General features: G+C 40.5%; 1 protein-coding gene across 2 annotated transcripts in view; it reads left to right on the forward strand.

Moving 5' to 3' along the window:
• Positions 1-26,538, forward strand: part of EPHA6 (EPH receptor A6) — a 1,004,780-nt gene that overhangs the window by 503,352 nt on the left and 474,890 nt on the right. For both annotated transcript variants that reach the window (XM_089682939.1, XM_089682940.1), the window contains exon 5: positions 26,131-26,466. In XM_089682939.1, the coding sequence (XP_089539065.1) occupies positions 26,131-26,466 (336 nt within the window). The remainder of the gene's footprint in view (positions 1-26,130; positions 26,467-26,538) is intronic.

Genomic DNA, 26,538 nt, shown 5'->3' on the forward strand with positions numbered 1-26,538 from the left:
CTGCTTTAGTAGAGCACCCTCTATGCTGAACAATAAGGTACTCAAACCTCAAGGTGTCATTAATATGTTTTAACCAGAACATTGCTCTGTGCAGTAATGGTATCTGCTCCTTATGCACATTTAGTGGCATAATGATATACTAAAAAGAAGGTATGGAAAACAAATGACCTCTGGACTCTGAAGCTTGCAGAGCTGAAGCCAACAAGTAATAGGGAATCCCAAATCTCGTACTGTCCCTGCTGGAAGACCTTCTGGAAAAGGCACAAGATACAGAGTTTTCCAAGTGTGCATGCATGCACTATTTTTAACTGCATTTTTAGATGTTTTGCACAAAAAAATAAACATACTGTTTTATGATTCACACTAACTCTCCACCTGAAGAGTGGGGTAAATATGGGCCTCTATGTTCAGAAGTGGACAAGGGTACAGAATGAAGGGCATGTACCTCAAAGCTGTATGGCCTCTTACCTCTTGTTGTCTTGGAAATAAATCACCTATATAGAGAGGTAGAAAAAAAAAACCACAAGGTAACAGCAGACATTTTAACAAAAAGTAAAAAAATGATCAGAAAATAAAGTTTAAAAAGTTGATTTACCTTACCTAAACTACTGGCAGTGAATGAGACATCCAGAAAGATGCAACATGTATATTATTGAAAAGTTTCTATGAAATATTTTAGCTGTTTTTGAAAGGACAGCCTATCATATGTTTCCAAAAGGAAGCTATAGTGAAAAAGATGCAGCATTACAAATGGGAGGGGGAGTAGGTGGGGTCAGTCTTAGGACAGTCTGTAAGAATAACTTGAATTCCATTCACTCTTGCTGTGAAGTTTCAGATAGAATTATCCCACAGTGCTTGCTTTAAAAGTATTGTAATTCTTAGTACGAAAATGTAACTAGTTGAATATCCATAGCCTAATAACATGATCACTGGTTCATTTAAGCTAGGACAATATTAGTGGCAAAATGTAATCTGTATGTTTAAATAAAAGACATAGGGTAGTGCAAAAATTTTGGATTGTGCTCTACAGTATGTGAAAATAACCATAACGTACAATTTAAATTAATAGTGAAAAAAAATTATTGTGAAAGTCCATATATAAATCAATCCATATACAATAAGTTAAATTCTTATACTGTATTTAAAGTGCTACATGCAAAATGTAAACAAAGTCCATAATAAACCACCAAGTAAATTGAAAGCAACAACTCGATTCTCGATGTTCACTTAGAATATGTATCCCAAAGTGTTTTCCAGCACCACCACTCACATGCAGTAAAGGCAAAAGGCCTCTTACCAGATATTGTGGACCATTAGGTTAAAAAAAGGTCAGGAGCACTTAGAAAATAATATGCATTCAATGATATATAGACCCATTTCTCCATTCCCAATCATAGCAATTGGTGATACTAACAGAAAGATGAAATGGTGCAAGACATAGTGAAGTATGTAACTAAATCTTTGTTTGAAATGTACTATGCACTCACATATCATGTCACCATAAGAGCATTTCAATAAAATCCCACAGTCCATCAAAGCAGGCAGTTTCTCTAATGCCAGACACCCGGCAGTATCGTGCATGATGACGTCACATTGTTGCCACACTCTATGCATTTCGTCAGGAAATGACATTGTTAGGGGACTGGCTAGATGGGCCAGTCCCCATGACAATGTCATTTCCTAAAAAAAACACATAGAATGTGGCAATGACATGATGTCATCACGCACAGCGCTGGCGGGAGTCTGGCATGCCAAAATCCAAAGGTAAGCCAAAACATTTTTGTATTGCAAAGATAAGGAAAGTAAAAGTTATGTAAAATTTTTATTGCTCTCCTAGACCCTATCTGGGATAAAAACAATCCAGTAAACCTAACAGCCTTCCACACTCTGTCCAAAACTTTAGAAATGCTTTGGCTGCAGATGGTTTTAATTAGTGTCTCTACATTACAAGAAAATGCACTAAACTTGAGGAAAAAACTGTAGAGTAAAAGAAGGGCATTACTTACCTTCCTTAATTATTGTCAAACTGAGGGCCAGACCTTTGATTTGTGCACCAACAGGTCATTGATGTTTAATAGCCATGTTCACAGTTCCTTTTGTCTGTACAGTTCTCAGTACCTTCTATAAAATAAATAAATATTCAGTACTTATCATTCAAAGGAAAATGGCTTGCTTTGTTGCTTAGATGTATAAAAAGATAAAAGTTAAAATAATGTAATGCAAGAACCAAACTGCCAATTTCCACTTCTACCCAACTCAAACTTTCCAAACTAGGCTAGGAGGGGTTCAAGCCTATGGATGACCTTTGTTCTAGTACTACTGCTATAAATAAAAAAGCTATAGAATGAGGTCTCAATCCTAATAATAAAGCTGATGGATTTTCAAGATTATTAAAAATTTAAAAATGATGGTGTGCAAAGCTGAACCTTCAAAGTAAAAAAAAAAACATGTTATCTAATGAACTGCTGTATGAATATTAGATGATTGATGATGTGTTCTAAGATCTGGTAGTACAAAGAATGCGCTGTTTAAGAAATCACAGAAGGCTTTGTAGCAAAATGTCTATACGTAGGTTATCGCACCCTGCTTTGTCTGTGCTCAACTTCATCTGTGCATAATTTATAAATGATAACAAAGCAATCAGGCCATATTCATAAACAGCCCAGTGACACATTATATTGTTAAATCTAAGGATTAGAATTAATTGTCCCTCTTTGTTCCAAGTTCTAAATCTTGCTAAATGATTCACTGTATGTCATTACAGCTTAATATTTGCATGAAATCACAGTTTAGCCAGCATAATTTAATGGCAATTAAAAAGCTATTTAATCGTCATGCAAATTGGCATAAGGGCCCTTCAGTAAAGAGGGCATATTTTTTCAGTATTGCAGTTCAGTCTTTTTTTTCTTGGAGGCGCCCATCATGTAATTGATATTATTCAGCTTATTCAAAAAACTATGATTTTGCATTTATCTGGGCATAGTAATTAAATGAATAAATATAGGGAATGGAATAATTTGTCCTCCGGAGTCGTCACTGGAACTACTCATTATTCATGTTGAATTAAATCGAATAGGCATGAATTTGGGCAACATTAGTAACCAGTTTAGAAATATGTCTGGGTCATAAATATTTTTTTTATATTTAAAAAATTGGAAATTATGAAATGGCAGTTGCTTTAAATTGCTGAGATCAAATGTTCATGGGTTGTAAGGATATTGTAAGGATCACAGAAATTAGAAATCTGTTTTATCAGTTCTGTTAAACTGACTGTGCTGATGAACAGTAAATAATATGGGATAGCATAGTTAGAAATCATAGGGCCCCTTAGCAAAATGTTGTTTTTCATCATTGGCAAGTGACATATAATATGCCCCTATTTACACTCCCCTAGTCTTACTTATTTAGGGTAGACAGCAAATAATATCCCTTTTTCACATAGTATTGTGATTGTAATTGAATAATTACTGTTTGTCGACAGGCTTTCTAAATGGGTCATTGCATCCACAGGAATACTCAGAGCCTCCACTTCCTTGTTATAAGCTACTGCTGTGCTTTGTACCAAAGAGGAGGAGTACCTCTCTTGGGTTCTTCTGGAAGTAAACTGGCTCAAATAGCTGGATCAGTGTATGGCAAGCTGGAATGCCTTTTTTTTAATTCCTTTTCAGGAATGAAAAGGGTCCCTTCCCATCCCTGGGCTCCAAAGCAGATGCCTGCACTGCTATGGCTATAATTACACAATATGGTAGTGTCAGGCCCATAGAAGAAAGATATCTCTTCACTCCTTTCGCTGCTGGATGCTGCCCTCTATCTAACACCTCAGATGACTGCACCAGCTGTACTATTTTCACATGCATTTTACAGAAGTGAAAGTCTGTGAAGGTTCTTCCAACTACTGTATATTTTCTAAAAACAAAGAACCTATAGTGTTTAGTTATTGGCATAGTATAGTGGCACTGTTAACTTTACACGCTCTATTATAGCTGCTCAAATATCTATCACTTTTTTTAGTTTGTTTGTTTTTTTTTCTATAAAAACATTAAAACCATTATTAGCATGTAAAACATAGTTTGGAAAAAATTGACTAAATGTAGATTTGGAACTATAATGAGTAACAATTATGGCAATTTTTGTCAAATAATGGAATTCAACAGTATGAAAAGATCTCCTATATGATCTAACAAGCACTAAGAAGTCTTGATCTTCTTGCTGATTTAACATAATCTCTTTCCTAATCAAAAAACTCTTTGTCTCCTTCCTGATCTAACAAACCCTGATCTTCTTCCTGATTTAACAAGCCCTGATCTCCTTCTTGATCTAACAAACCCTGATTTTCTTCCTGATCTAACTAGCTCGCATCTCCTTCTTGATATAACAAACCCTGATTTTCTTCCTGATCTAACTAGCTCGCATCTCCTTCCTGATCTAACAAACCCTGATCTCCTTCCTGATCTAACAAATCCTGATCTCCTTCCTGATCTAACAAACCCTGATCTCCTTCCTGATCTAACAAATCCTGATCTCCTTCCTGATCTAACAAACCCTGATCTCCTTCCTGATCTAACAAGTTCATTTCTCCTTCCTGATCTAACAAGCCCTGCTATCCTTTGTGATCTAACAAGCACTGATCTTCTTGATCTAACAAGCTCAGGTCCAGGTTCCTGATCTAAGAAACCCTGATTTCCTTCCTCCTGATCTAACAAGCTCAGATCTCCTTCCTGATCTAACAAACCCTGGTCTCTTTCGTGATCTAACAAGCTCAGATCTCTTTCCTGATCTAACAAGCCCTGATCTCCTTCCTGATTTTAAAAGCTGCAATCACCTTCATGGTCTAATAAGCCCTGATCTCTTTTCTGATCTAACAAGAAACTGTTCTTTTTTGCCTTTCCACCTAGCACCAAATGCGCCCTGATCTCGTTCCTGATCTAACAAGCTCAGATCTCCTTCCCGATCTAACAAGCTCAGATCTCCTTCCTGATCTAACAAGTTCAGATCTCCTTCCTGATCTAACAAAACCCGATCTCCTTCCTGATTTAACAATCCCCGATCTCCTTCCTGATCTAACAAGCTCAGATCTTCTTCCTGATTTAACAAGCCCTGATCTCTTTCCTGATCTAACAAGCCCTGATCTCCTTCTTGATCTAAAAAGCTCAGATCTCCTTCCTGATCTAACAAGCTCAGATCTTCTTTCTGATCTAACAAGCGCAGATCTCCTTCCTGGTCTAAAAGAACCCTGATCTCCTTCCTGATCTAACAATCCCGGATCTCCTTTCTGACCTAACAAACCCTGATCTCCTTCCTGATCTAACAAGCTCAGGTCTCCTTTCTGATCTTACAAACCCTGATCTCCTTCCTAATCTAATAAACTTAGGTCTCCTTTCTGATCTTACAAGCCCTAATCTCCTTCCTGATCTAACAAGCTCAGATCTCCTTCCTGATCTAACAAGCTCAGATCTCCTTCCTGATCTAACAAACCCTGATGTTCTTCCTGCTCTAACAAAATCAGATCTTCTTCCTGATCTAACAAAATGACCTCCTTCCTGATCTAACAATCCCCGATCTCCTTCCTGATCTAAAAAGCTCAGATCTCCTTTCTGATCTAACAAGCTCAGATCTCCTTCCTGATCTAACAAGTTCAGATCTCCTTCCTGATCTAACAAGTTCAGATCTCCTTCCTGATCTAACAAGTTCAGATCTCCTTCCTGATCCAACAAAACCCAATCTCCTTCCTGATCTAACAAAACCCAATCTCCTTCCTGATCTAACAAGCTCAGATCTTCTTCCTGATTAAACAAGCCCTGGTCTCCTTCCTGATCTAACAAACTCAGATCTTCTTGATATAACAAGCCCTGATCTCTTTCCTGATCTAACAAGCCCTGATCTCCTCCTTGATCTAAAAAGCTCAGATCTCCTTCCTGATCTAACACGCTCAGATCTCCTTCCTGGTCTAAATAACCCTGATCTTCTTCATGATCTAACAAGCTCAGATCGTCTTCCTGATCTAACAAGCCCTGATCTCCTTCCTGATCTAACAAACCCAGATCTTCTTCTTGATATAACAATCCCTGATCTCCTTTTTGATCTAACAAGCTCAGGTCTCCTTTCTGATTTTACAAACCCTGATCTCCTTCCTAATCTAATAAGCTCAGGTCTCCTTTCTGATCTTACAAGCCCTAATCTCCCTCCTGATCTAACAAGCTCAGATGTCCTTCCGGATCTAACAAGCCCTGATCTCCTTCCTGATCTAACAAGCTCAGATCGTCTTCCTGATCTAACAATCCCTGATCTCCTTTTTGATCTAACAAGCTCAGATCTCCTTCCTGATCTAACAAGCTCAGATCTCCTTTCTGATCTAACAAGCCCTGATCTCCTTCTTGATCTAACAAGCTCAGATCTCCTTCCTGATCTAGCAATCCCTGATCTCCTTCCTGATCTAAAAGGCTGAGATCTCCTTCCTGATCTAACAATCCCTGATCTCCTTCCTGATCTAAAAAGCTCAGATCTCCTTCCTGATCTAACAAGCCCTGATCTCTTTCTTGATCTAACAAGCCCTGATCTTCTTCTTGGTCTAACAAGCTCAGATCTCCTTCCTGATCTAACAAACCCTGATCTCCTTTGTGATCTAACAAGCTCAGATCTCCTTCCTAATCTAACAAGCCCTGATCTCCTTCCTGATCTAACAAGATCAGATCTCCTTCCTCATCTAACAAGCCCTGATCTCCATCCTGACCTAAAAAGCCTTGATCTTCTTCTTGAACTAACAAACCCTAATCTCCATCCTGGTCTAACAAGCCCTAATCTCCTTCCTGATTTTAAAAGCTGCAATCACCATCATGGTCTAATAAGCCCTGATCTCTTTTCTGAGAAGAAACTGTCTTTTTTGCCTTTCCACCTAGCACCAAATGGGCCCTGATCTCCTTCCTGATCTAACAAGCTCATGTCTCCTTTCTGATCTTACAAACCCTGATCTCCTTTTTGATCTAACAAGATCAGATCTCCTTCCTCATCTAACAAGCCCTGATTTCCGTCCTGACCTAAATAGCCTTGAGCTCATTCTTGAACTAACAAACCCTAATCTCCATCCTGGTCTAACAAGCCCTAATCTTCTTTCCTGGTCTTAAAAGCTGCAATCACCTTCATGGTCTAATAAGCCTTGATCTCTTTTCTGATCTAACAGGAAACTGATCTTTTTTCCTTTCCACCTAGCAACACATGGGCCCTGATCTCCTTCTTAATCTAACAAGATCAGATCTCCTTCCTGATGTAACAAGCTCAGATCTTCTTCCTGATCTCACAAGCTCAGATCTTCTTCCTCATCTAACAAGCTCAGATCTCCTTCATGATCTAACAAGACCCAATCTCCTTCCTCATCTAACAAGCCCTGATCTCTTTCCTGATCTAACAAGCCCTGATCTCTTTCCTGATCTAACAAACCCAGATCTTCTTCTTGATATAACAATCCCTGATCTCCTTTTTGATCTAACAAGCTCAGGTCTCCTTTCTGATTTTACAAACCCTGATCTCCTTCCTAATCTAATAAGCTCAGGTCTCCTTTCTGATCTTACAAGCCCTAATCTCCTTCCTGATCTAACAAGCTCAGATGTCCTTCCGGATCTAACAAGCCCTGATCTCCTTCCTGATCTAACAAGCTCAGATCGTCTTCCTGATCTAACAATCCCTGATCTCCTTTTTGATCTAACAAGCTCAGATCTCCTTCCTGATCTAACAAGCTCAGATCTCCTTCCTGATCTAACAAGCCCTGATCTCCTTCTTGATCTAACAAGCTCAGATCTCCTTCCTGATCTAGCAATCCCTGATCTCCTTCCTGATCTAAAAGGCTGAGATCTCCTTCCTGATCTAACAATCCCTGATCTCCTTCCTGATCTAAAAAGCTCAGATCTCCTTCCTGATCTAACAAGCCCTGATCTCTTTCTTGATCTAACAAGCCCTGATCTTCTTCTTGGTCTAACAAGCTCAGATCTCCTTCCTGATCTAACAAACCCTGATCTCCTTTGTGATCTAACAAGCTCAGATCTCCTTCCTAATCTAACAAGCCCTGATCTCCTTCCTGATCTAACAAGATCAGATCTCCTTCCTCATCTAACAAGCCCTGATCTCCATCCTGACCTAAAAAGCCTTGATCTTCTTCTTGAACTAACACACCCTAATCTCCATCCTGGTCTAACAAGCCCTAATCTCCTTCCTGATTTTAAAAGCTGCAATCACCATCATGGTCTAATAAGCCCTGATCTCTTTTCTGAGAAGAAACTGTCTTTTTTGCCTTTCCACCTAGCACCAAATGGGCCCTGATCTCCTTCCTGATCTAACAAGCTCATGTCTCCTTTCTGATCTTACAAACCCTGATCTCCTTTTTGATCTAACAAGATCAGATCTCCTTCCTCATCTAACAAGCCCTGATTTCCGTCCTGACCTAAATAGCCTTGAGCTCATTCTTGAACTAACAAACCCTAATCTCCATCCTGGTCTAACAAGCCCTAATCTTCTTTCCTGGTCTTAAAAGCTGCAATCACCTTCATGGTCTAATAAGCCTTGATCTCTTTTCTGATCTAACAGGAAACTGATCTTTTTTCCTTTCCACCTAGTAACACATGGGCCCTGATCTCCTTCTTAATCTAACAAGATCAGATCTCCTTCCTGATGTAACAAGCTCAGATCTTCTTCCTGATCTCACAAGCTCAGATCTTCTTCCTCATCTAACAAGCTCAGATCTCCTTCATGATCTAACAAGACCCAATCTCCTTCCTCATCTAACAAGCCCTGATCTCTTTCCTGATCTAACAAGCTCTGATCTCTTTCCTGATCTAACAAGCTCAGATCTCCTTCCTGATCTAACAAGTCCTGATCTCCTTCCTCATCTAACAAGATCAGATCTTCTTCCTCATATAACAAGCTCAGATCTCCTTCCTGATCTAACAAGCCCTGATCTCCTTCTTGATCTAACAAGCTCAGATCTCCTTCCTGATCTAGCAATCCCTGATCTCCTTCCTGATCTAAAAGGCTGAGATCTCCTTCCTGATCTAACAATCCCTGATCTCCTTCCTGATCTAAAAAGCTCAGATCTCCTTCCTGATCTAACAAGCCCTGATCTCTTTCTTGATCTAACAAGCCCTGATCTTCTTCTTGGTCTAACAAGCTCAGATCTCCTTCCTGATCTAACAAACCCTGATCTCCTTTGTGATCTAACAAGCTCAGATCTCCTTCCTAATCTAACAAGCCCTGATCTCCTTCCTGATCTAACAAGATCAGATCTCCTTCCTCATCTAACAAGCCCTGATCTCCATCCTGACCTAAAAAGCCTTGATCTTCTTCTTGAACTAACACACCCTAATCTCCATCCTGGTCTAACAAGCCCTAATCTCCTTCCTGATTTTAAAAGCTGCAATCACCATCATGGTCTAATAAGCCCTGATCTCTTTTCTGAGAAGAAACTGTCTTTTTTGCCTTTCCACCTAGCACCAAATGGGCCCTGATCTCCTTCCTGATCTAACAAGCTCATGTCTCCTTTCTGATCTTACAAACCCTGATCTCCTTTTTGATCTAACAAGATCAGATCTCCTTCCTCATCTAACAAGCCCTGATTTCCGTCCTGACCTAAATAGCCTTGAGCTCATTCTTGAACTAACAAACCCTAATCTCCATCCTGGTCTAACAAGCCCTAATCTTCTTTCCTGGTCTTAAAAGCTGCAATCACCTTCATGGTCTAATAAGCCTTGATCTCTTTTCTGATCTAACAGGAAACTGATCTTTTTTCCTTTCCACCTAGTAACACATGGGCCCTGATCTCCTTCTTAATCTAACAAGATCAGATCTCCTTCCTGATGTAACAAGCTCAGATCTTCTTCCTGATCTCACAAGCTCAGATCTTCTTCCTCATCTAACAAGCTCAGATCTCCTTCATGATCTAACAAGACCCAATCTCCTTCCTCATCTAACAAGCCCTGATCTCTTTCCTGATCTAACAAGCTCTGATCTCTTTCCTGATCTAACAAGCTCAGATCTCCTTCCTGATCTAACAAGTCCTGATCTCCTTCCTCATCTAACAAGATCAGATCTTCTTCCTCATATAACAAGTCCTGATCTCCCTCGTGATCTAACAAGACCCAATCTCCTTTCTCATCTAAGAAGCCCTGATCTCCTTCCTGACCTAAAAAGCCTTGAGCTCCTTTTTGAACTATTAAACCCTAATCTCCATTCTGCTCTTACAAGCCTTAATATCCTTTATGAATTTAAAAGCTTCAATCAACTTCATGGTCTAATAAGTCCTGACCTCTTTTCTGAGTTCATAAGAAACTGATCTTCTTTTTTGTCTTTCCACCTAACACCACTTGGACCCTGTTATAAAGGCTCTGTGTTTTTGTAAAAAGTGCATTTACAAGAATATGAGTTCTGTAGAATCAAGTGCAGCTATCGTTCTTCAAGACTCATATGTGTTTCAAGGACACATCTTATCACAAGATTCTGTTTTGGAAAGCCCCCATGTCTTACATTGGTATAATGGGAACATAAACTGCTGAACCAGCAAGTCAGATATTCTCGTTCCTGACCAAATTCCTAGCAAGAAAGTAATTGCTCATCAGTGTTGTAGCCTGGTGTGTTACTTTGTCTGCCTTGCTTAATTCTCTTTAGGCATGTAAACATTTCATATTCAATTTTAACCGGTGTGTACATTTTAAAGTGACTCTTAACATTGCAGTATTTGTATATTCCTAATAAGCAGTAAATAGATTTTAAACAAGTCATTATTGACCTCTCTAGTTGCTTGTACTCTGGAGATATTAATTCTCAAATGTCCTCAAATATCCCAGCAAAGATTCTAAAGTCTGGTTTCAGCAGACCTGCTGTGTCTTTATATCTGAAGGCTGGTATGCTGCCGAGATTCTGCTCTCCATAGCAAGTACTAGCTAAAGAGCAAGGACAGTGTGGTGTGAACAGAGTGGGGTGATCTCTGAAGATTAATTTATCCACAATACTATAGCTATAGAAGTAAATGAGTGCTTCTATGAAGGTGCTTTCACAGCTTATTTAGCATATATAAATACTTAAGTATGCATAATCTAGCAGAGTCATTTTAACTAGTTGGGTACTAGCCTGCAACATCCCTCATTACCATTCCATTATGCCATTTTTCAGTTTCAAGTGCTGTGATATTTTACCAGGCAATTACTTGTCCTTTGAAAACTGTACCCAAATTCATTTCATATGCTTTTTTAGTGACAGAGTTTTATTTTAATGATATTTAATAACCATTGGGATTGTTTTTTTATTATATATACTGTATAGTATGTATGCATATAGGTCATAAATAAAGGGAGGAGGTCTCTACTAACAAGGATTGAGTGTTGAAGAATGTAAATACTACTCTAGCCCCATACTGATTGTGCAGTTGGGATCAAATAATACATACAGGTACCTACATATATTCTGGCAGCATACTAGCTGTCTGTTTTAGCTTTGAAATTCTCACCATCATTTGAATTCTGATATCCTAAGAGTAGTATCAGTAAACCTTAACAGCAATGTGTAAGTCAGTTTCTTTTACTCAGTAAGGGGAAAGAGGATTGTCTGAAAACAGATGGCATATAGACACTTTTCTGCTTTTCTGCAGACAAATATTCCATTACATTTCCTTCGAGGAGAGCTCGACTGGAGTGACCTAGGCCTGTCAGATACAGAGTTAGATAATCAATGTTTTGTATACAAAGAACAAGACAGCATAATGTATACATCTGGAAATATCATTATATACTTCTCATCTGCAGAGGAGCAAATATTTTGACACCTCCGTTGGACAAAGTAAGGTGTTAGCTGCCAAGAAACAAATATTACAGTGGAGAATTCAATTTGTATTTTTTTCCCTGAGCTGAATAAACAAGTACACAGTGTTTCCTGGCTGGGGTTTTCTAGAGCTGTTCTGCATTTGTTTGCACTGCTTTGTCTAAATGTGCAAATATATATATGTAAGCATAAATACTAAGCTGAAGATGGTTCCCAATGTCCAGGGACAGTGCTAGGTTATGACAGCTTGCCCCTTGAAATATTGACTCCAAAAATGTTCCTTGATTTAATATGAGTCTGTGTCTCAGTATAATTCCACACATTTTGTATATATAAAAGGATACTCTTACTAGAATAATGAAAACATGAAAACACACATACTGTAAAATGTTTACAAAAATGGTGGTCATTTTGCTGTATTTACTTGGTGGATATAGAATTAGACTTATATTTATCACATATCTAAAAATGTTGTTACAGACAGTGCTGGCTAGCTATGCCCCTTAAATCATCCTTTTCTGGACCACCTTGCTATTTATTTGCAGCAACACATAGCCATAATTTTATCTCAGTTACTTAAAGTGATTCCTCACTCCCCTAATGCACTTTACATAATCTGAATCCTCGCCTTCTCCAGTTTTTTTTTGCTGTTTACATTTTTATTTCTCTGGACTGGCCTACCCCTTATTCTCACCTAAGTAAGAATTACGTGTTCTGGTCCAGCAATCTCCTGAGATATCTACGTCAGATATCCCAGGAGGCCTCTGCTTACATAGAGCAGGTGGAAGAAGGTGGACCCAGCAGTTTGTCATCGGGGTCTGGCAGAAGAACCCAGAAGAGACAGTTAGCTCCCGATGATGTCAGAGAGCAAGATGGCAGCACAGGACCTGGCATGTGGTGGAGGATCATCAGATCTCAGCAGGACAATGCTGGATTCACTGGCTGGGTAACTATACTAATTCAGCATAAAATTTAAAAACTGAAGACTGAAAATAAAAAACAAAACAAAAAACAGCAGGGCCCAAGGAAGTGAATTTCCTCTTTAAAGAAGACCTGTGCTGTAGAAGCTGTGCCCACAAAAGACAACTAGTTCAAATGTCTAGTCACCAGCATTTCCCCCAGAACTGATTGATCTTTTCCCCATTACTGATTTACCATGTCTTGTTTTGCACTGTGTCTTAGTGAGGGGTGGTCATATCAGTAGTGCTTTGATGCAGTGGCGTATGATCCATGTGTGCAGTATGTGCGGTGCACACCCGAGGGAAGGGTGGCGGGACCCACTGTACCCTTACACACACAGCACACATGGAGTAAATAAAAGTTTGTCCACAACATTTCCTTGGGTCAAATGAGTGCAATCAGAGAGGACCAAAACGTCGGGACATTGATGGAATTTTGGCTCACAGGTGCAGGCTGCCAGAGCAGCATTTTCTGATGCTAGGACTATAGTTCTGGTAGCTCACAGACTCTAGGGGGCGGGGCTTGGTTACTGACTGTGCTGTATGCTCACTGCTAGCCTGCCATGTTACTGCTCACTGCTCCCGAATGCCCCCTGCATATATGTGCGAAGCCTTGTGTAATGCACATTCCTAAGCACTTGTCAATTACATTTTTGAACCCTCTACTTTATGCACTATGCACTCCTGAGTGCTGTAAAAGAATTAAAGTCCAGCACCCTTGTACCATATGCACTCCTGCTCTCTGTACCATACGCACTTCTGCGCTTTGTCCCATATGCACTCCTGTACTCTGTACCATACGCACTCCTGAGCTCTGTACTATATGCACTCCTGAATTCTGCACCATACACACTCCTGCGCTCTGTCCCATATGCACTCCTGTGCTCTGTACCATGTGCACTCCTGCTCTCTGTAACATACACATTTCTGCCCTCTGCACCATATGCACTGCTCCGCTCTGTACCATATGCACTCCTGCACTCTGTACCATACGCACTCCTGGGCTCTGTACCATACGCACTCCTGCACTCTCTCCCATACTCATACCTGTGCTCTCTCCCATATGCACTCCTGAGGTCTGTACCATATGCACTCCTGAGCTCTGTCCCATACGCACTCCTGCACAGGGGCGGACTGACAACTCATGGGGCCCCCGGGCAATGGGGGATCATGGGGCCCCTGTGTCCTTGCCCAAGCTCAAAAAAGCCTATGAAAAAGGTAGCAGGGGCATCTCATGGGGCCCCCTACTGACCCCAGGCCCTCGGGCTGTGCCCGAGTTTCCAAATGGTCAGTCCTCCCCTGCTCCTGCGCTGTCTCCCATATGCACTCCTGCGCTCTGTACCATATGCACTCCTGCGCTCTGTCCCATACGCACTCCTGTGCTCTGTACCATACGCACTCCTGCGCTCTGTACCATACGCACTCCTGCACTCTGTACCATACGCACTCCTGCGCTCTGTACCATATGCACTCCAGCACTCTGTACCATATGCAATCCTGCGCTTTGTACCATATGCACTTCTGAGCTCTGTCCCATACACACTCCTGCGCTCTGTACCATATGCACTCCTGAGCTCTGTACCAAACGCACGCCTGAGCTCTGTACCACATGCACTCCTGCACTCTGTTCGTGGTGCGCATAGTCTCAGTCAAAGTGGCAAAGTAGAACAGCAATCTAAACACATTTTATGAGTAAAAGAAGCTTTTTGTTTCATCTAACTATGCCCTTTAAGCCCCTCCCATTGTTAACACAATTTGGCCACACCCACCGTTCTCAGCAGCACTCTAGACATGCCGCATTACTGCTCTCCTTCCAGCACCCAAGGGAGCCCCAGGTCTTTTGCAATGCTAGTTAAACCCCTTGCACAAATAAAACTATGCCCACACCACACCAAATTTTGTTTTTCTTATTGCGCAATGGGGCCTAACTTATGATCTTGCACACAGGCCCACTGATTTCATAAAACAACCCTGCTTTGATGACTGCTGAAGTAGTGACCAAGAAGCAGCAGAAGAAGGGGTAAGCACAGATCGACAGGAAACATAAGTAGCAGGGAGATGACTGCACTACACATCATCAGGTACAGCTTGCTCTCCAGCAGTGAGCAGCACAGTAGTGCCATGGCCAAATATCACTCCAAATCTCATGTAAGATTTGGTACCATAACAGGAGTTTCCCCACTTTTTTCAGAAACACAAAAAGGTATATTTTTCACAGTACTTCTAAAAGAAAACTTTCTGTATGTTCCCTATAACACATCAGTTCTTCACTTTTTGAGCATTTATCCACTTGAGCCCAGGTTCACACTATGCGTTGCGGAACATCGTATGTAATTTGTAATGCGGTGCAATTCCTGTGCGAATTACTTGCAATTGTCTGTGCGGTGCAATTTGAGCCATACATGTGTATGGCTCAAATCGCATCGCATCCACACCAAATAGGTGAAGGACCCTTTTTTAAATCCATACCTGATTCACATTGCATGGGTGTACTCACCTATGGGATGTGATTTCTGGCAATTGCAGCTCTTTTGGGTTGTCATTAATTTATCATTGACACCCGCACCAGATAACATGAACGTGATGCAATTGCAATGCGGTGCAGGAAATGCATAGGATTGGCAGTGATTTGCACTGTGACCCTTCACCCCCTTTATACTTACCTGAGCCCTCAGTTGATCCAGCACTGTGCCCGTCTGTAGCAACTCTACCTGCTCTCACTGGCTTTGCTGAAAGCAGTGGGAACCATTGGGTCCTGTTGCTGTCAGTCAAATCCTGTGACAAGGAAGCGGAGGGGGGGGGGCCCAAGCCACATTGTCTGTGTCTATGAACGCAATCAGTGCATCTCAGCATTGAGCATGCAGGTATGCCACCATAGGAAGCAGTTTTTACTGCTGGCAAGAAAGCCCTGGCAAGAGACTCCAGAAGAGGCATTTTAGGTCCACTCTGCGCAAAGCTATTGCACAGAGCAGGTAAGTATATACCTCTTTGTTATTTTTAGAAAATGAGATTACAATCACTTTAATTCTGGTTCTTTTATATGTTTGCTGGGTGTTTCTGTTTGCTGGAATCCAAATTGTAAGACTTCGGTTTGCAAATATCAGTATTCAGGAATAACACACAAAGTCATTATTGAATGTCAAAATCACTTAGCTAATGTGCCAAGTGCGAGCTGGCATCTTCACTAACAGACTGAGAAGTCTGCTGTTACTACAGTTAGCATATATTGATGGCAGAACTTGCAAAGCACTAACTCTTTAACATTTTTGAACCTCTAGGCACATCAGGGTATTTAGCTCTGCCTTTGTTAGTGTACAGGTTAGTAAAATTTAAACAATAATTCCACTTTCGTGGGGAAAAAAAATTAGCAAATAAAAAAAATAATGTAGCTTTTACAATTGCGACTCAAGTCATATTGTAATTGAATGTTATTAAAAATTACCTTTCCTTTTAATCTGCAGCGCTGTAGTTTTCTGTAAAATGCAATTCAATATGGCTATCTGGAGGAGTTCTGTACACTCAGCGTGAACAGAACGCCCCCTGAAAATGTAAATTCCTACTTGTATGATTGGCTCACTGATTTTCCCAGTAGTTTTCAATAAGACAATAAGATACAAGTCAGATTTTTGGCATCCCCTGCAATAAAAGTGTAATTTATGGTAAAATAATCCATATGGAAAGCCACATCTAAAGGGATGCAGACCCTGCAATTTTCCTCATTACTATCCTGCAGGTGCAGCAGCTGACTGATAATCAATCAGTCACTCCCATACACATTCACTCTGCACATGGACACAGACAAACAAACAAACAAACATTTACTTCTTCAGAATGACAAAAGGTGGGAATCTGCAACAAAGTTTGTTAAAATCCTATCACTGTAATGTGCAATGTTTTTTTTTCTCAGCAAAAGTGAAGTTACTCTTTAAGCCATGCAATTAATATGGGATACAAAGTCAACTTACTTTCTGATTTTCAAAAAAGAAGTAGTGCTGTAGTGCTCACATTTCTTAAAGCTGAATGCCAGGCAGATAATAAAAAAATACAAATGAATTCAGTTATATACTTATTTAATAATCATTACATTTATACTAGTGTATACATTTTACATACATACACTAGTGATACTAGTAAAAATCCCTGAATTTTAATTCAGCCATTTGTAATGCCCTGTACAGTAACATTGGAAGAGGGAGGAGCAAAACTGGTGCCAAACAGGTATCTTACATGCACTTGTGCTAACAAGGAACATGCTGACAGGAGGAGAGAGCATGGAAGATAAGATCACTCTGTTGCTTTTCCTTTACTAACCAATCATAGACTAAGGGGAAGGAAAGTGTCAATTCTTAACTGCAACAGAAAAAAGTTAGGTCACCAGGCTGGCTGTACAGTCTGGCAGAGATGTATGAATCTCAGGAGTGGATGGACAGAAGTAATATTTGTTTGACAGCTTCCTTGCTTGTTTCTGAGCTGTGTATTTAAACATATATTTCTCCTAGTGCTGGTTACCTTTAAAATCCTACATTTACTGGTAATCTGGTGTTCTAGAACAAAACGATGTTGAGACAAGTGAATATTCAGGTTGGTTAATTTGAGACTCACCCCTTGTAGTTTAATTGCTATTGCTCAGAGAGGAAGATAATGCTTAGCAGAGCAACATTTGACAAGATACTGATGCAGAATTAAAAAGTGTATCTAAAGCTATTTATTTTAAATAGACTAGGCTACAGTTAAACCCGCTGTCAGATATTTGTTTGCAGTCTTTATCCTGTTGGGGAGATTTCCTTTAATTTCCTGTCCTAGTAGCACAGCTTGAAGGAAATGGCTAACTCTTCAATTGAAGGGACATTTCTTTTTCGAAAGATGTCACCAGAACAGGTTTTCCTTTGGACGATTTCCCCAGTATTTCTGTTTTGAATTTTCCTTCTATTGTCTGTCCTGCTGATAGACAATCCAACAAAGGGGTGACTCTTCCCAGTGACGACACACAAACAGCTATATAAACCATAGAGCGCTTATAATCAATGCTGTACTTTGGGGGGGCAAGGGTTCCCGTTAAAACAGGGTCCTGACCAGGGCTTTTTTTCTCAGAAAATAGGCGCAGGAACTCAAACACAACCCACAATCCCCCTGTCAGGAATGGACTGGCCAGCAATAGTGGGACTCACCTGCCTTATGAGCTGCAGTACCAGGGCTGGCCAGCGGGTGCTCCCAGCAATCAGAGACTCAACCTTGCAGCCAGTCAAACACCTGGAACTAATTATACTGGTGTATTTAAGGGATGGCCAGACCTGCAGACTCTGCCTTGGTGTGTGTTTTTCCTGGGCCCTGTATCTTGTAAACCTGCGTTCCTGTTCCTGTTCCTGTCTTGTTGCTGACCCTGCTTGATTCTGACCTCTGCTGACTTCTCCTGTTCTGATCCCTGGCTTGTGACCCTGACCATCCCTCTGCCTGACCCTCTGTACCACGCTGCCCGCTACCTGCTGAACCTGGCCTGTGACCCCGACCATTCTCCGCTTGCTCCCCCTGTACCTACCTGCCCGATTTATATTGACCCGGCCTGCCTGACGACGCTTGCATTGTATGTACTGTTATCTGTGGGTGGTTGGTTTGGTTTGTTTGCTCTGTGTTATGTTTTAGTATTGCACTGCGTTTATGTTTGTATTGTTAGTGTTAATAAATTACATTGTTTATAACATATCTGAAGTCTGCGTTTCCCTGCGTCAGTCACATACCTCTGGTCACACCCGGGAGCCCTGACACCCCCCCACACACACACACACCCTCCAAACTGCATCAAATAGTGAGTGTGGTCAGTTTCAAAAACAGCAGGAGGGTCTTAAAGCAGCATTAAATACTGTACCAGGAGTGCATTATGTGTAGAGTGCAGAGTTTGGGGGGTTACACACAGAGTGCAGAGTCCAAGAGTGCGCTATGTACATACTGCAGAGTTCAGGGGTGCGCTGCATACAGACTGCAGAGTTCAGGGGTGCCCTAAACACAGAGTGCAGAGTTCAACCTTCTTACATATCCACATCTCACTTTCACCCCTCTTCAGCTCTGACCTCTGCATGCAACCCCCCCCCCCCCCCCACTACCCCCATCTTCTCCCCCCCTCTGGACTTTTTTATTTACAAGTGATAGTGATGAGCAGAGAGCAGAAGGCTTGAGCCAGAGGTGGTGGAACTGAGTTCCACCAAGTTCCAGCTGAGAAAAAACCCTGATCTTGACACTTTGGGGGCGTTGCAACTTCACATTTTTTATTTGCTACAGCACTATGGTATTTGCACTGCAGTGCAGCTTCTCCCTGCTTGATAACAGCAGTTAGGATTCAAGGAGAGGTTCCTTCTCTGCTCTGCTCACATGACTCAGCTTAGAGGAGGACTTCCCCTCTGAATGTCCACTTTATATGATAGGTTAAAGAGGGAAGGTCTGTACTGAAGGAAGGTGTGTGCTGGGGAAGGTTGGCTGGTGAGTGGGGTCTGTTCTGAGAGGTTGGGCTGGAGGGGGGTGTCTATACTGGGGGGTTGGGCTGGAGTCTGTTTTTGGGAAGAGGGTGTTGGTGACCTTTACTGAGGGGGTAGGCTTGGAGTGGGAGGTCTGTACTGAGAGGTGTCTACACTGAGGGGGTAAACAGGAATGGAGATCTGTACTAAAGCAGTAAGCTAGGATCGGTGATTTGAACTCCAGTTTGTGGCACAAGGTAAAAGGACTTTGGCATATGCGTACTGTGTATAGGACCCCTGTTAGTGAAATTTAGCCACACCTGAATTTCAATCTAGGGTACTGTATGCGGTACTTTTTTGCTACAGATACTTTTTGTGGGTGTTGGGGGTGGGATGTAAAAAATTGATCAACTCCAATTGCCAGATATACTAGGTATGCAATCCTTCCCAACTATATAAAACTTAAAATCAAAGTGTTGCCTTCAAATATAGTTTAAAGATCATATGAATTACATAGAACCTAGAACCAGGTAAGCTAAATGGACTTGGTTTGCTATGCTGAATAGCATTAGCAGTTTATTGACATATTTTGTTAAATATTGTCTAAAGCTGATTGTAATTCCATCTAAAGTTTGGAGCTCTAGGTTCCTTTCACAAGTAAATAAAGGGAATGTATAGATATGCAAATATGTAAATATTGTCTGTTTTTTTTCATAGTCAGGAGTAAAAAGTTATTTTTAATCAAGCAAATATTTACACCAATCAGCCATAAGTTTATGGCCACTGACAGGTTAAGTGAATACATGCAAAGAGAGGGCGCAGCGCTAAGGATAATGAAATTACCTCTGATATATAAAAATATAGCAAACAATATAAGAATATGTGACTATCTTGTGCTAAAACAACGTGCCAAAAAAGTCCTTAGAAATAACAAAATGGTGATTCAAAACGTGCGTCTTCTGGTGATCAAAATTAATTGAATCATGCACTCACCAGATGCATAATTCAAATATGCATGTAGATAATAATATCCAGATATCCAAGCAAAGTCATCTTAAAGTCGGATATGGCATCTTAAGGTCACTGTCTAGGCACATCTGTCCGTCCGAGCTCTCCTTATGGAGCGTGTGTTTCCACACTAAAACACCTCTCAGCTAAACAAACAAAACTGACCATAAAAGGTGTACAAAGATGGCCGCCGCTCCATGCAGTGGCGTGATGTCTGGGGTATGCTGCTCTTTCCCTGACATGTTTCGTGCTAAATGCACGTATTCATAGGGAGCGGCGGCCATCTTTGTACACCTTTTATGGTCAGTTTTGTTTGTTTAGTCCTTGTCTTATTTTGGATCAATAAATTTTCATTTAAAACTATATCACACCATCCTGGCTTTCTTTCTTGGGACCCTGTTGAGTCCACCACCCGCAGAGCCACCTGGGAAGACAGCTGAGAGGTGTTTTAGTGTGGAAACACACGATCCATAAGGAGAGCTCGGATGGACAGATGTGCCTAGACGGTGACCTTAAGATGCCATATCCGACTTTAAGATGACTTCGCTTGGATATCTGGATATTATTATCTACATGCATATTTGAATTATGCATCTGGTGAGTGCATGATTCAATTAATTTTGATCACCAGAAGACGCACGTTTTGAATCACCATTTTGTTATTTCTAAGGACTTTTTTGGCACGTTGTTTTAGCACAAGATAGTCACATATTCTTATATTGTTTGCTATATTTTTATATATCAGAGGTAATTTCATTATCCTTAGCGCTGCATCCTCTCTTTACATGTTTTCTGTAGGTTTATTGGTACCTTTTGGCGTACAGCAGCTCTTTATCTAGCGCTCACTTCCGTTTTGCTTAGGTTAAGTGAATAACATTAATTAACTTGTTACAATGGAATCTTAACCGCTTTTCCACCATCCTTTAGTAGAACTACTGCTACAGGGTGTCAAGGCTGCGCAAAATCATGTATATATATATGTGATTTGCATTTCCGGGTAGGGGGTACGCGCGCTGCCCTACCCGCATCGCCATTGGCGGCTACAGATGTCAATCACCGGGTCCCGGCCGGAAATTCCCCGCCAGCACCCGGCGATCACCTAGTTACACTGACAGGGGAGAGACCTGTGTGTAAACAACACAGGTCTCTCTCCTGCCAGCAGTAACATTCTGCTGTGTATTTCTCTGCACAGCACAGCAGAGAAATACACAGCAGCATGTTTCCCTAGTAAAACACACACAGCACATACTGTAAAACATAAAACAGTTAACCCTTTGATCACCCCAGATGTTAACCCCTTCCTGCACAGTGTCATTAGTACATTGTCTGTGCTTTTTATTAGCACTGATCACTGTATTAGTCATTGGGATGTCAGTGGTAGTTAGTCAGTTCCCACCGAGTGACAGAATGCCCGCTGCAGTCCCGCTGTCTCACTATAAGTTGCTGATCATCGCCATTACTAGTATGAAAAAAAAAATTCAAGTAAATATAGCCCTATTTGTAAACGCCATAACTTTCACATAAACCAATTAATTTACATATATTGGGATTTTTTTAGCAAAGACAAGTAGCAGAATACATTTTGGCCTAAATTAATGCCGAAATTTGATTTTTTAAATTTTTTTTCGGGATATGTTTCATAGCAAAAAGTAAAAAATATTGTTTTGGTTTTTTTTTTAAATTGTCAGGTCAAAGAAAGCTCTATTTACGGGAAAAAAGGACATAAATTTCATTTGGGTGCAGAGTTGCATGACCGCGCAATTGTCACTTAAAGTAATGCCACGCCATTTCGCAAAAAATGGCCTGGTCAGGAAGGGGGGTAAATCCTCTGGAGGGCAAGCGGTTAAAGTCAGTGGGATATATACCACAACATATCTTCAGAGGTCTAGTGGTATCCTTGCCCCTACATGTCAAGGCTGTTTTAAGTAGAAGTGGGACCTACTCAATAACGTGGTAGTTTCACCAGATGAAAATAAATGAAAAATGCTGAAAAAAAGAAAATTAACACAGTATTTAAAAGCAGGTAGCTGCAATATATTACACCACCTCTCCATTGTCTGTTGCTGACAGGTGCTCTTAAAAATAGATACATACTTTATTAACCTAATATTTTCATTTACCTTCTCCACTATACAACAATTAATTTCTCATGATTATTTTTTCCACTGTGCTGGCCTCTTTATTTTATCAAATACACATTATATAGTGTGACAAATTACAGGGAATGTGGAACACATTTTAATTACTCACTTAATCAGCGCGTTTCACTTTTGTCATCGTCCAAGCTGATATTACTGACTGATGATTGCACTGGACTTCATTAATAAAGTCATTTTAGTTCCCACTCTCGACATTAATCTGATAAACAGTTATAACACATTTTTGTTTATATTCTCAGTGCCATGCTTGGTGGATTATATTTTGTGCAGCTACTGTCAAGGCTGTTCAACACATTAAATTCTATTTGGCTGCATAGTATGGATTCAGATCTCCCTGATTAATACCTATCAGCCGAGGCTTTAAGCTTTAGCATGACAAGATGTCTTTATTAGTAAAGATTGTTCACTGCATCAATAAAACTAAAAAACCTTAGTACAGTACACAGAATAACAGTACATAGATAGACATAAAAGGCCTGATAAATGGGCCCAGATGGGCACGTCAGCAACTCAGGCATCTGCCAAAATAGCTAGTGTATGCATATAATATTATTTGTAAGGCAATGTGAGTCTCTGTTGGCTGCTCAGTATAATTTGGCTCCTTAACAGGACCCTGCCAGGACACAAGTGTGAAAGCTGCCATTTAACATTTATTTAAAGGTGCGTTATCCGGTGCATTTAGTTATAACCTTGCTTTAGTATGCATCGAGTCACTGATCAAGAACAAGCATGCAGCCAGTGAAGTATTAAGGCATCTGAAATGCACATGCTTGGTATATATGGGAGGATGCCCAATTGGATTGGCCATCTGAGATGCAAAAAATTACAGTTTTACTGTATTAACAAGCCCAGTGCAATGAATGGGCTAATGATGGGTGGTCTTTCCATCCAATAGATACGTTTGGAAGATGGGATAATAATAACGGGCATAATTTCAGTTGACTATATATCCTGATCTATGGATTATTTCAACATACAGTTTTCACTGAAGGTAATCTCTGATAATGCATTTTTATCACAGTAATCATCAGTTTAAATTGTTCATGTGAGTAAAAAGAGTGCTTTAATTTAAAAAACATCAAATGTCCATCTGACATATATACTGTATGTTCACTGGTGATTTTTTTGACAACAGTCTTTCAAAATAGGGTTTGACCCTTCTATAGAAGACCCAGATATGCAGACAAGGTGGAGCTCTTCTTCATTGTGAACCCCTCCTGAAAGCCCTCTTTGTCCTTTGGGACAGTATGTCCACTCCTACTCAAAATGTTTAATAGATCTTCACCCTTAAGTATGCTTTTGATAACAAATGCAATGCAAATTTGCTGCACTTTTAATTTATTTAGTAGTAGTCTTATTTAGTATCTGATTTTCCCACCTTGTTTCTGTATCTGAAACATGTATTTGGTTTTCCCATTTATCCCTGCTGTCTTTGAAGTGACTCCTATGTCCCTGCGGAGTCCCTTGAATCCAAGGCCCAGACTGAACATTGGAAACTCAATGTCTCGTTGCATCAGTATTAGGTACTGTCCACAACCCACTGTCATTTGATTGTCAAATGCCAGAACTTTATTTCTGCCATTTGCATGTTCAATATCAAATGGTGGAGATGATCATTAGAAGCATTGGGTTAATCTCAATCACCCTGTGTGCAGCCTGAACGTGGAATCCAAGGGACTCTACAGTGATCAATCTTAGGACATATGATCTTTGTAGGCTTTGTAGGGTGACTGCATTTCTACACCATTGGTGCAGAACTCAACTTTAGTGCACTGTAGTGGCTCTGCTATTTGACAATTTATTGTTAGAATGTGAAGCTTATCATCAGGAAGGGGTGGGTTACTTATAATTGTAGGTACCATTGTGATCCTGCACTTGTGTCCCGTTGGCTGCTGAGGCATTCTTAAAGGGTCAGTTCACCTCTGACTAAAGTTGAATAATGCTTACGTTATAAGTATAGGCCATTAACATACCTCCTGAAGCTTGACTGAAATATTCCCAGGACATTGCTAGGATGTTGCGTGAGGCCTAATTATTACTGCTCACCTCCTCCATCAGACGAGTGAACATGCTTAGTTCAGAGCTACTGCATCAGGAGAGAGAAAGAACACATGAAGGGGTATGAATCAGAGAAAAAGTTCACTCCTGTGATGGAGAAGATGAGCAGTAATGACTAGGCCACAATTGCCAACATCCTAGCAATGTCCTGGGAGTATTCCAGTCAGTCGTTGACAGGTATGTGAATGGCCTACACCAGGGATAGGCAACCTGCGGCTCTTTAGCTGTTGTGGAACTACATTTCCCATGAGGCATTGCAACATTACAAAACTGACAGTTACAGCTATGACTTGCAGAGGCATGATGGGACTTGTAGTCCTGCAACAGCTGGAGAGCCGCAGGTTGCCTACTCCTGGCCTACACCTATAGCAAAGGCAAAATTCAACTTTAGCCAAAACTGCAGTTTGTTTTTGTCTACACACCCCTTATCTGCAGAAGGCAGTTTTTTTGTAAAGGTGAACAAACCCATTAAGGTGCGGTCAGGTGCACATTTAGCTGTCGTTAGTGGGGGTGATGTGTCAGCAATAGGCATGTAAAATGAGAACACCCCTTACAGCACCGGTACAGTACCAGTTTGCTGAGTGTTATCAGTTTATCACTTTACAGTTTTTCTATTTAGCTGTAAGTGTCCAATAGAGATGGTAGGATCAGTTTACAATTCATGTCTAATTAGATGTAACTGATTCTCCTGAATATACAGATTCTGATGAATGGAATTAGCAGATAATCTGCAGAATCCCTAATTCCAACTGGCAACATTCATCGATTTCACAGTCCTCTCTCGACTGAGCAAACTGTCACACTAAGCTCTGAAAGGGTCAGATTCACTTTATTTGTTGGGAGTTGAGAATGTTTAGCTGATCCCTTATGGCCAAACATCAGATATTACTGAAGAACTACGTTAAGTAACTTTGAGTCTCAATTATTAAAGTATGATTAGAAGTGAAACAAGAAAGAAAGGGAGAGATACACCCATGTTCCCTTCAAACTTCTAATTGTGAGTAGATGTGTAGAGTGCCGACAGGTGTACTTTAGGTCTTGTTGTCACATTATCACATACTACTAAATCAGGACTGTCAGATCTGAAAATGTTCAACAAGGCAAAGGACAGTATCTCCTATGGAACATTATACAAAAAAAGATAATATAACTAGGCTTTTGTGATTTAAATTTATTTTTCATTTAAATATGTTATAATTGCATTTGGAGGTCAGATGCAGGTTGACTAAAACCAGAGGCAAAATTTAATATTTCTTACAGCAAAATTTTAGAATGCCAAATGATAGCATGCCTTTGAAGTTGTCTCTCTCCATTAAGAAAGCAGCACCTGTTGTATGCCACCTTTGATCTTTTATCTCAATGGTGTGGGATTATTTTGTATTGCTTGCCTTGGCTAGTTTTCAGTTGCAAAATAGATGAGATGTTAAGGAGACATGAATTTTTAACACATTTTAAATTAAATCATTAGATTTCTAGAGCTAAATGCAATTTCATAAGGGTCTGAAGTAAGTGCTCTTGGCAGTGCTTGCAATGTCCCAGTAGGTGGCTGATTACTAACTAAGACTTGATTATTGGAGGAATGATTGCTTCATAGACTGCAACTGGGAAATCAAGCTATGTGCCCGAAACAAGTGCACGGAGGTGGGATGTCACCCAGATTGATCTCATTTGTTATTTTCTCTATTGTTTATTTTTGGCTTGCAGAACCTCCTTCAGCTCCAAGAAATGTCAATTTCAACATAAATGAAACTGCTCTTTATCTGGAGTGGAGTCCGCCTTTCGACACTGGTGGCAGAAAGGACCTTTTCTACAATGTGATCTGCAAAAAATGTGGAATGGACATCAACCAATGTGAACTGTGCGGTGGAGGAATTCGGTTTGTACCTCAACATTCTGGCCTGCTCAATGCCTCTGTCATTGTCCTGGACTTCTTATCTCATGTCAACTATACATTTGAAATCGAGGCAGTCAATGGTGTTACCGAACTCAGTCTGTCTGCCAGGCAGTATACAACTATCACCATCACAACGGATCAAGAAGGTAGGTTTAGCATTTATGTTGAAGATTCGATTTTATTTCTTGAGACAAAACAAAAATGACCATGTCAATTGA

The sequence above is a fragment of the Staurois parvus genome, unplaced genomic scaffold (assembly GCF_062004578.1).
Source record: "Staurois parvus isolate SC_StPar_1 unplaced genomic scaffold, SC_StPar_1.0 ptg000299l, whole genome shotgun sequence".
Classification (NCBI taxonomy): domain Eukaryota; kingdom Metazoa; phylum Chordata; class Amphibia; order Anura; family Ranidae; genus Staurois; species Staurois parvus.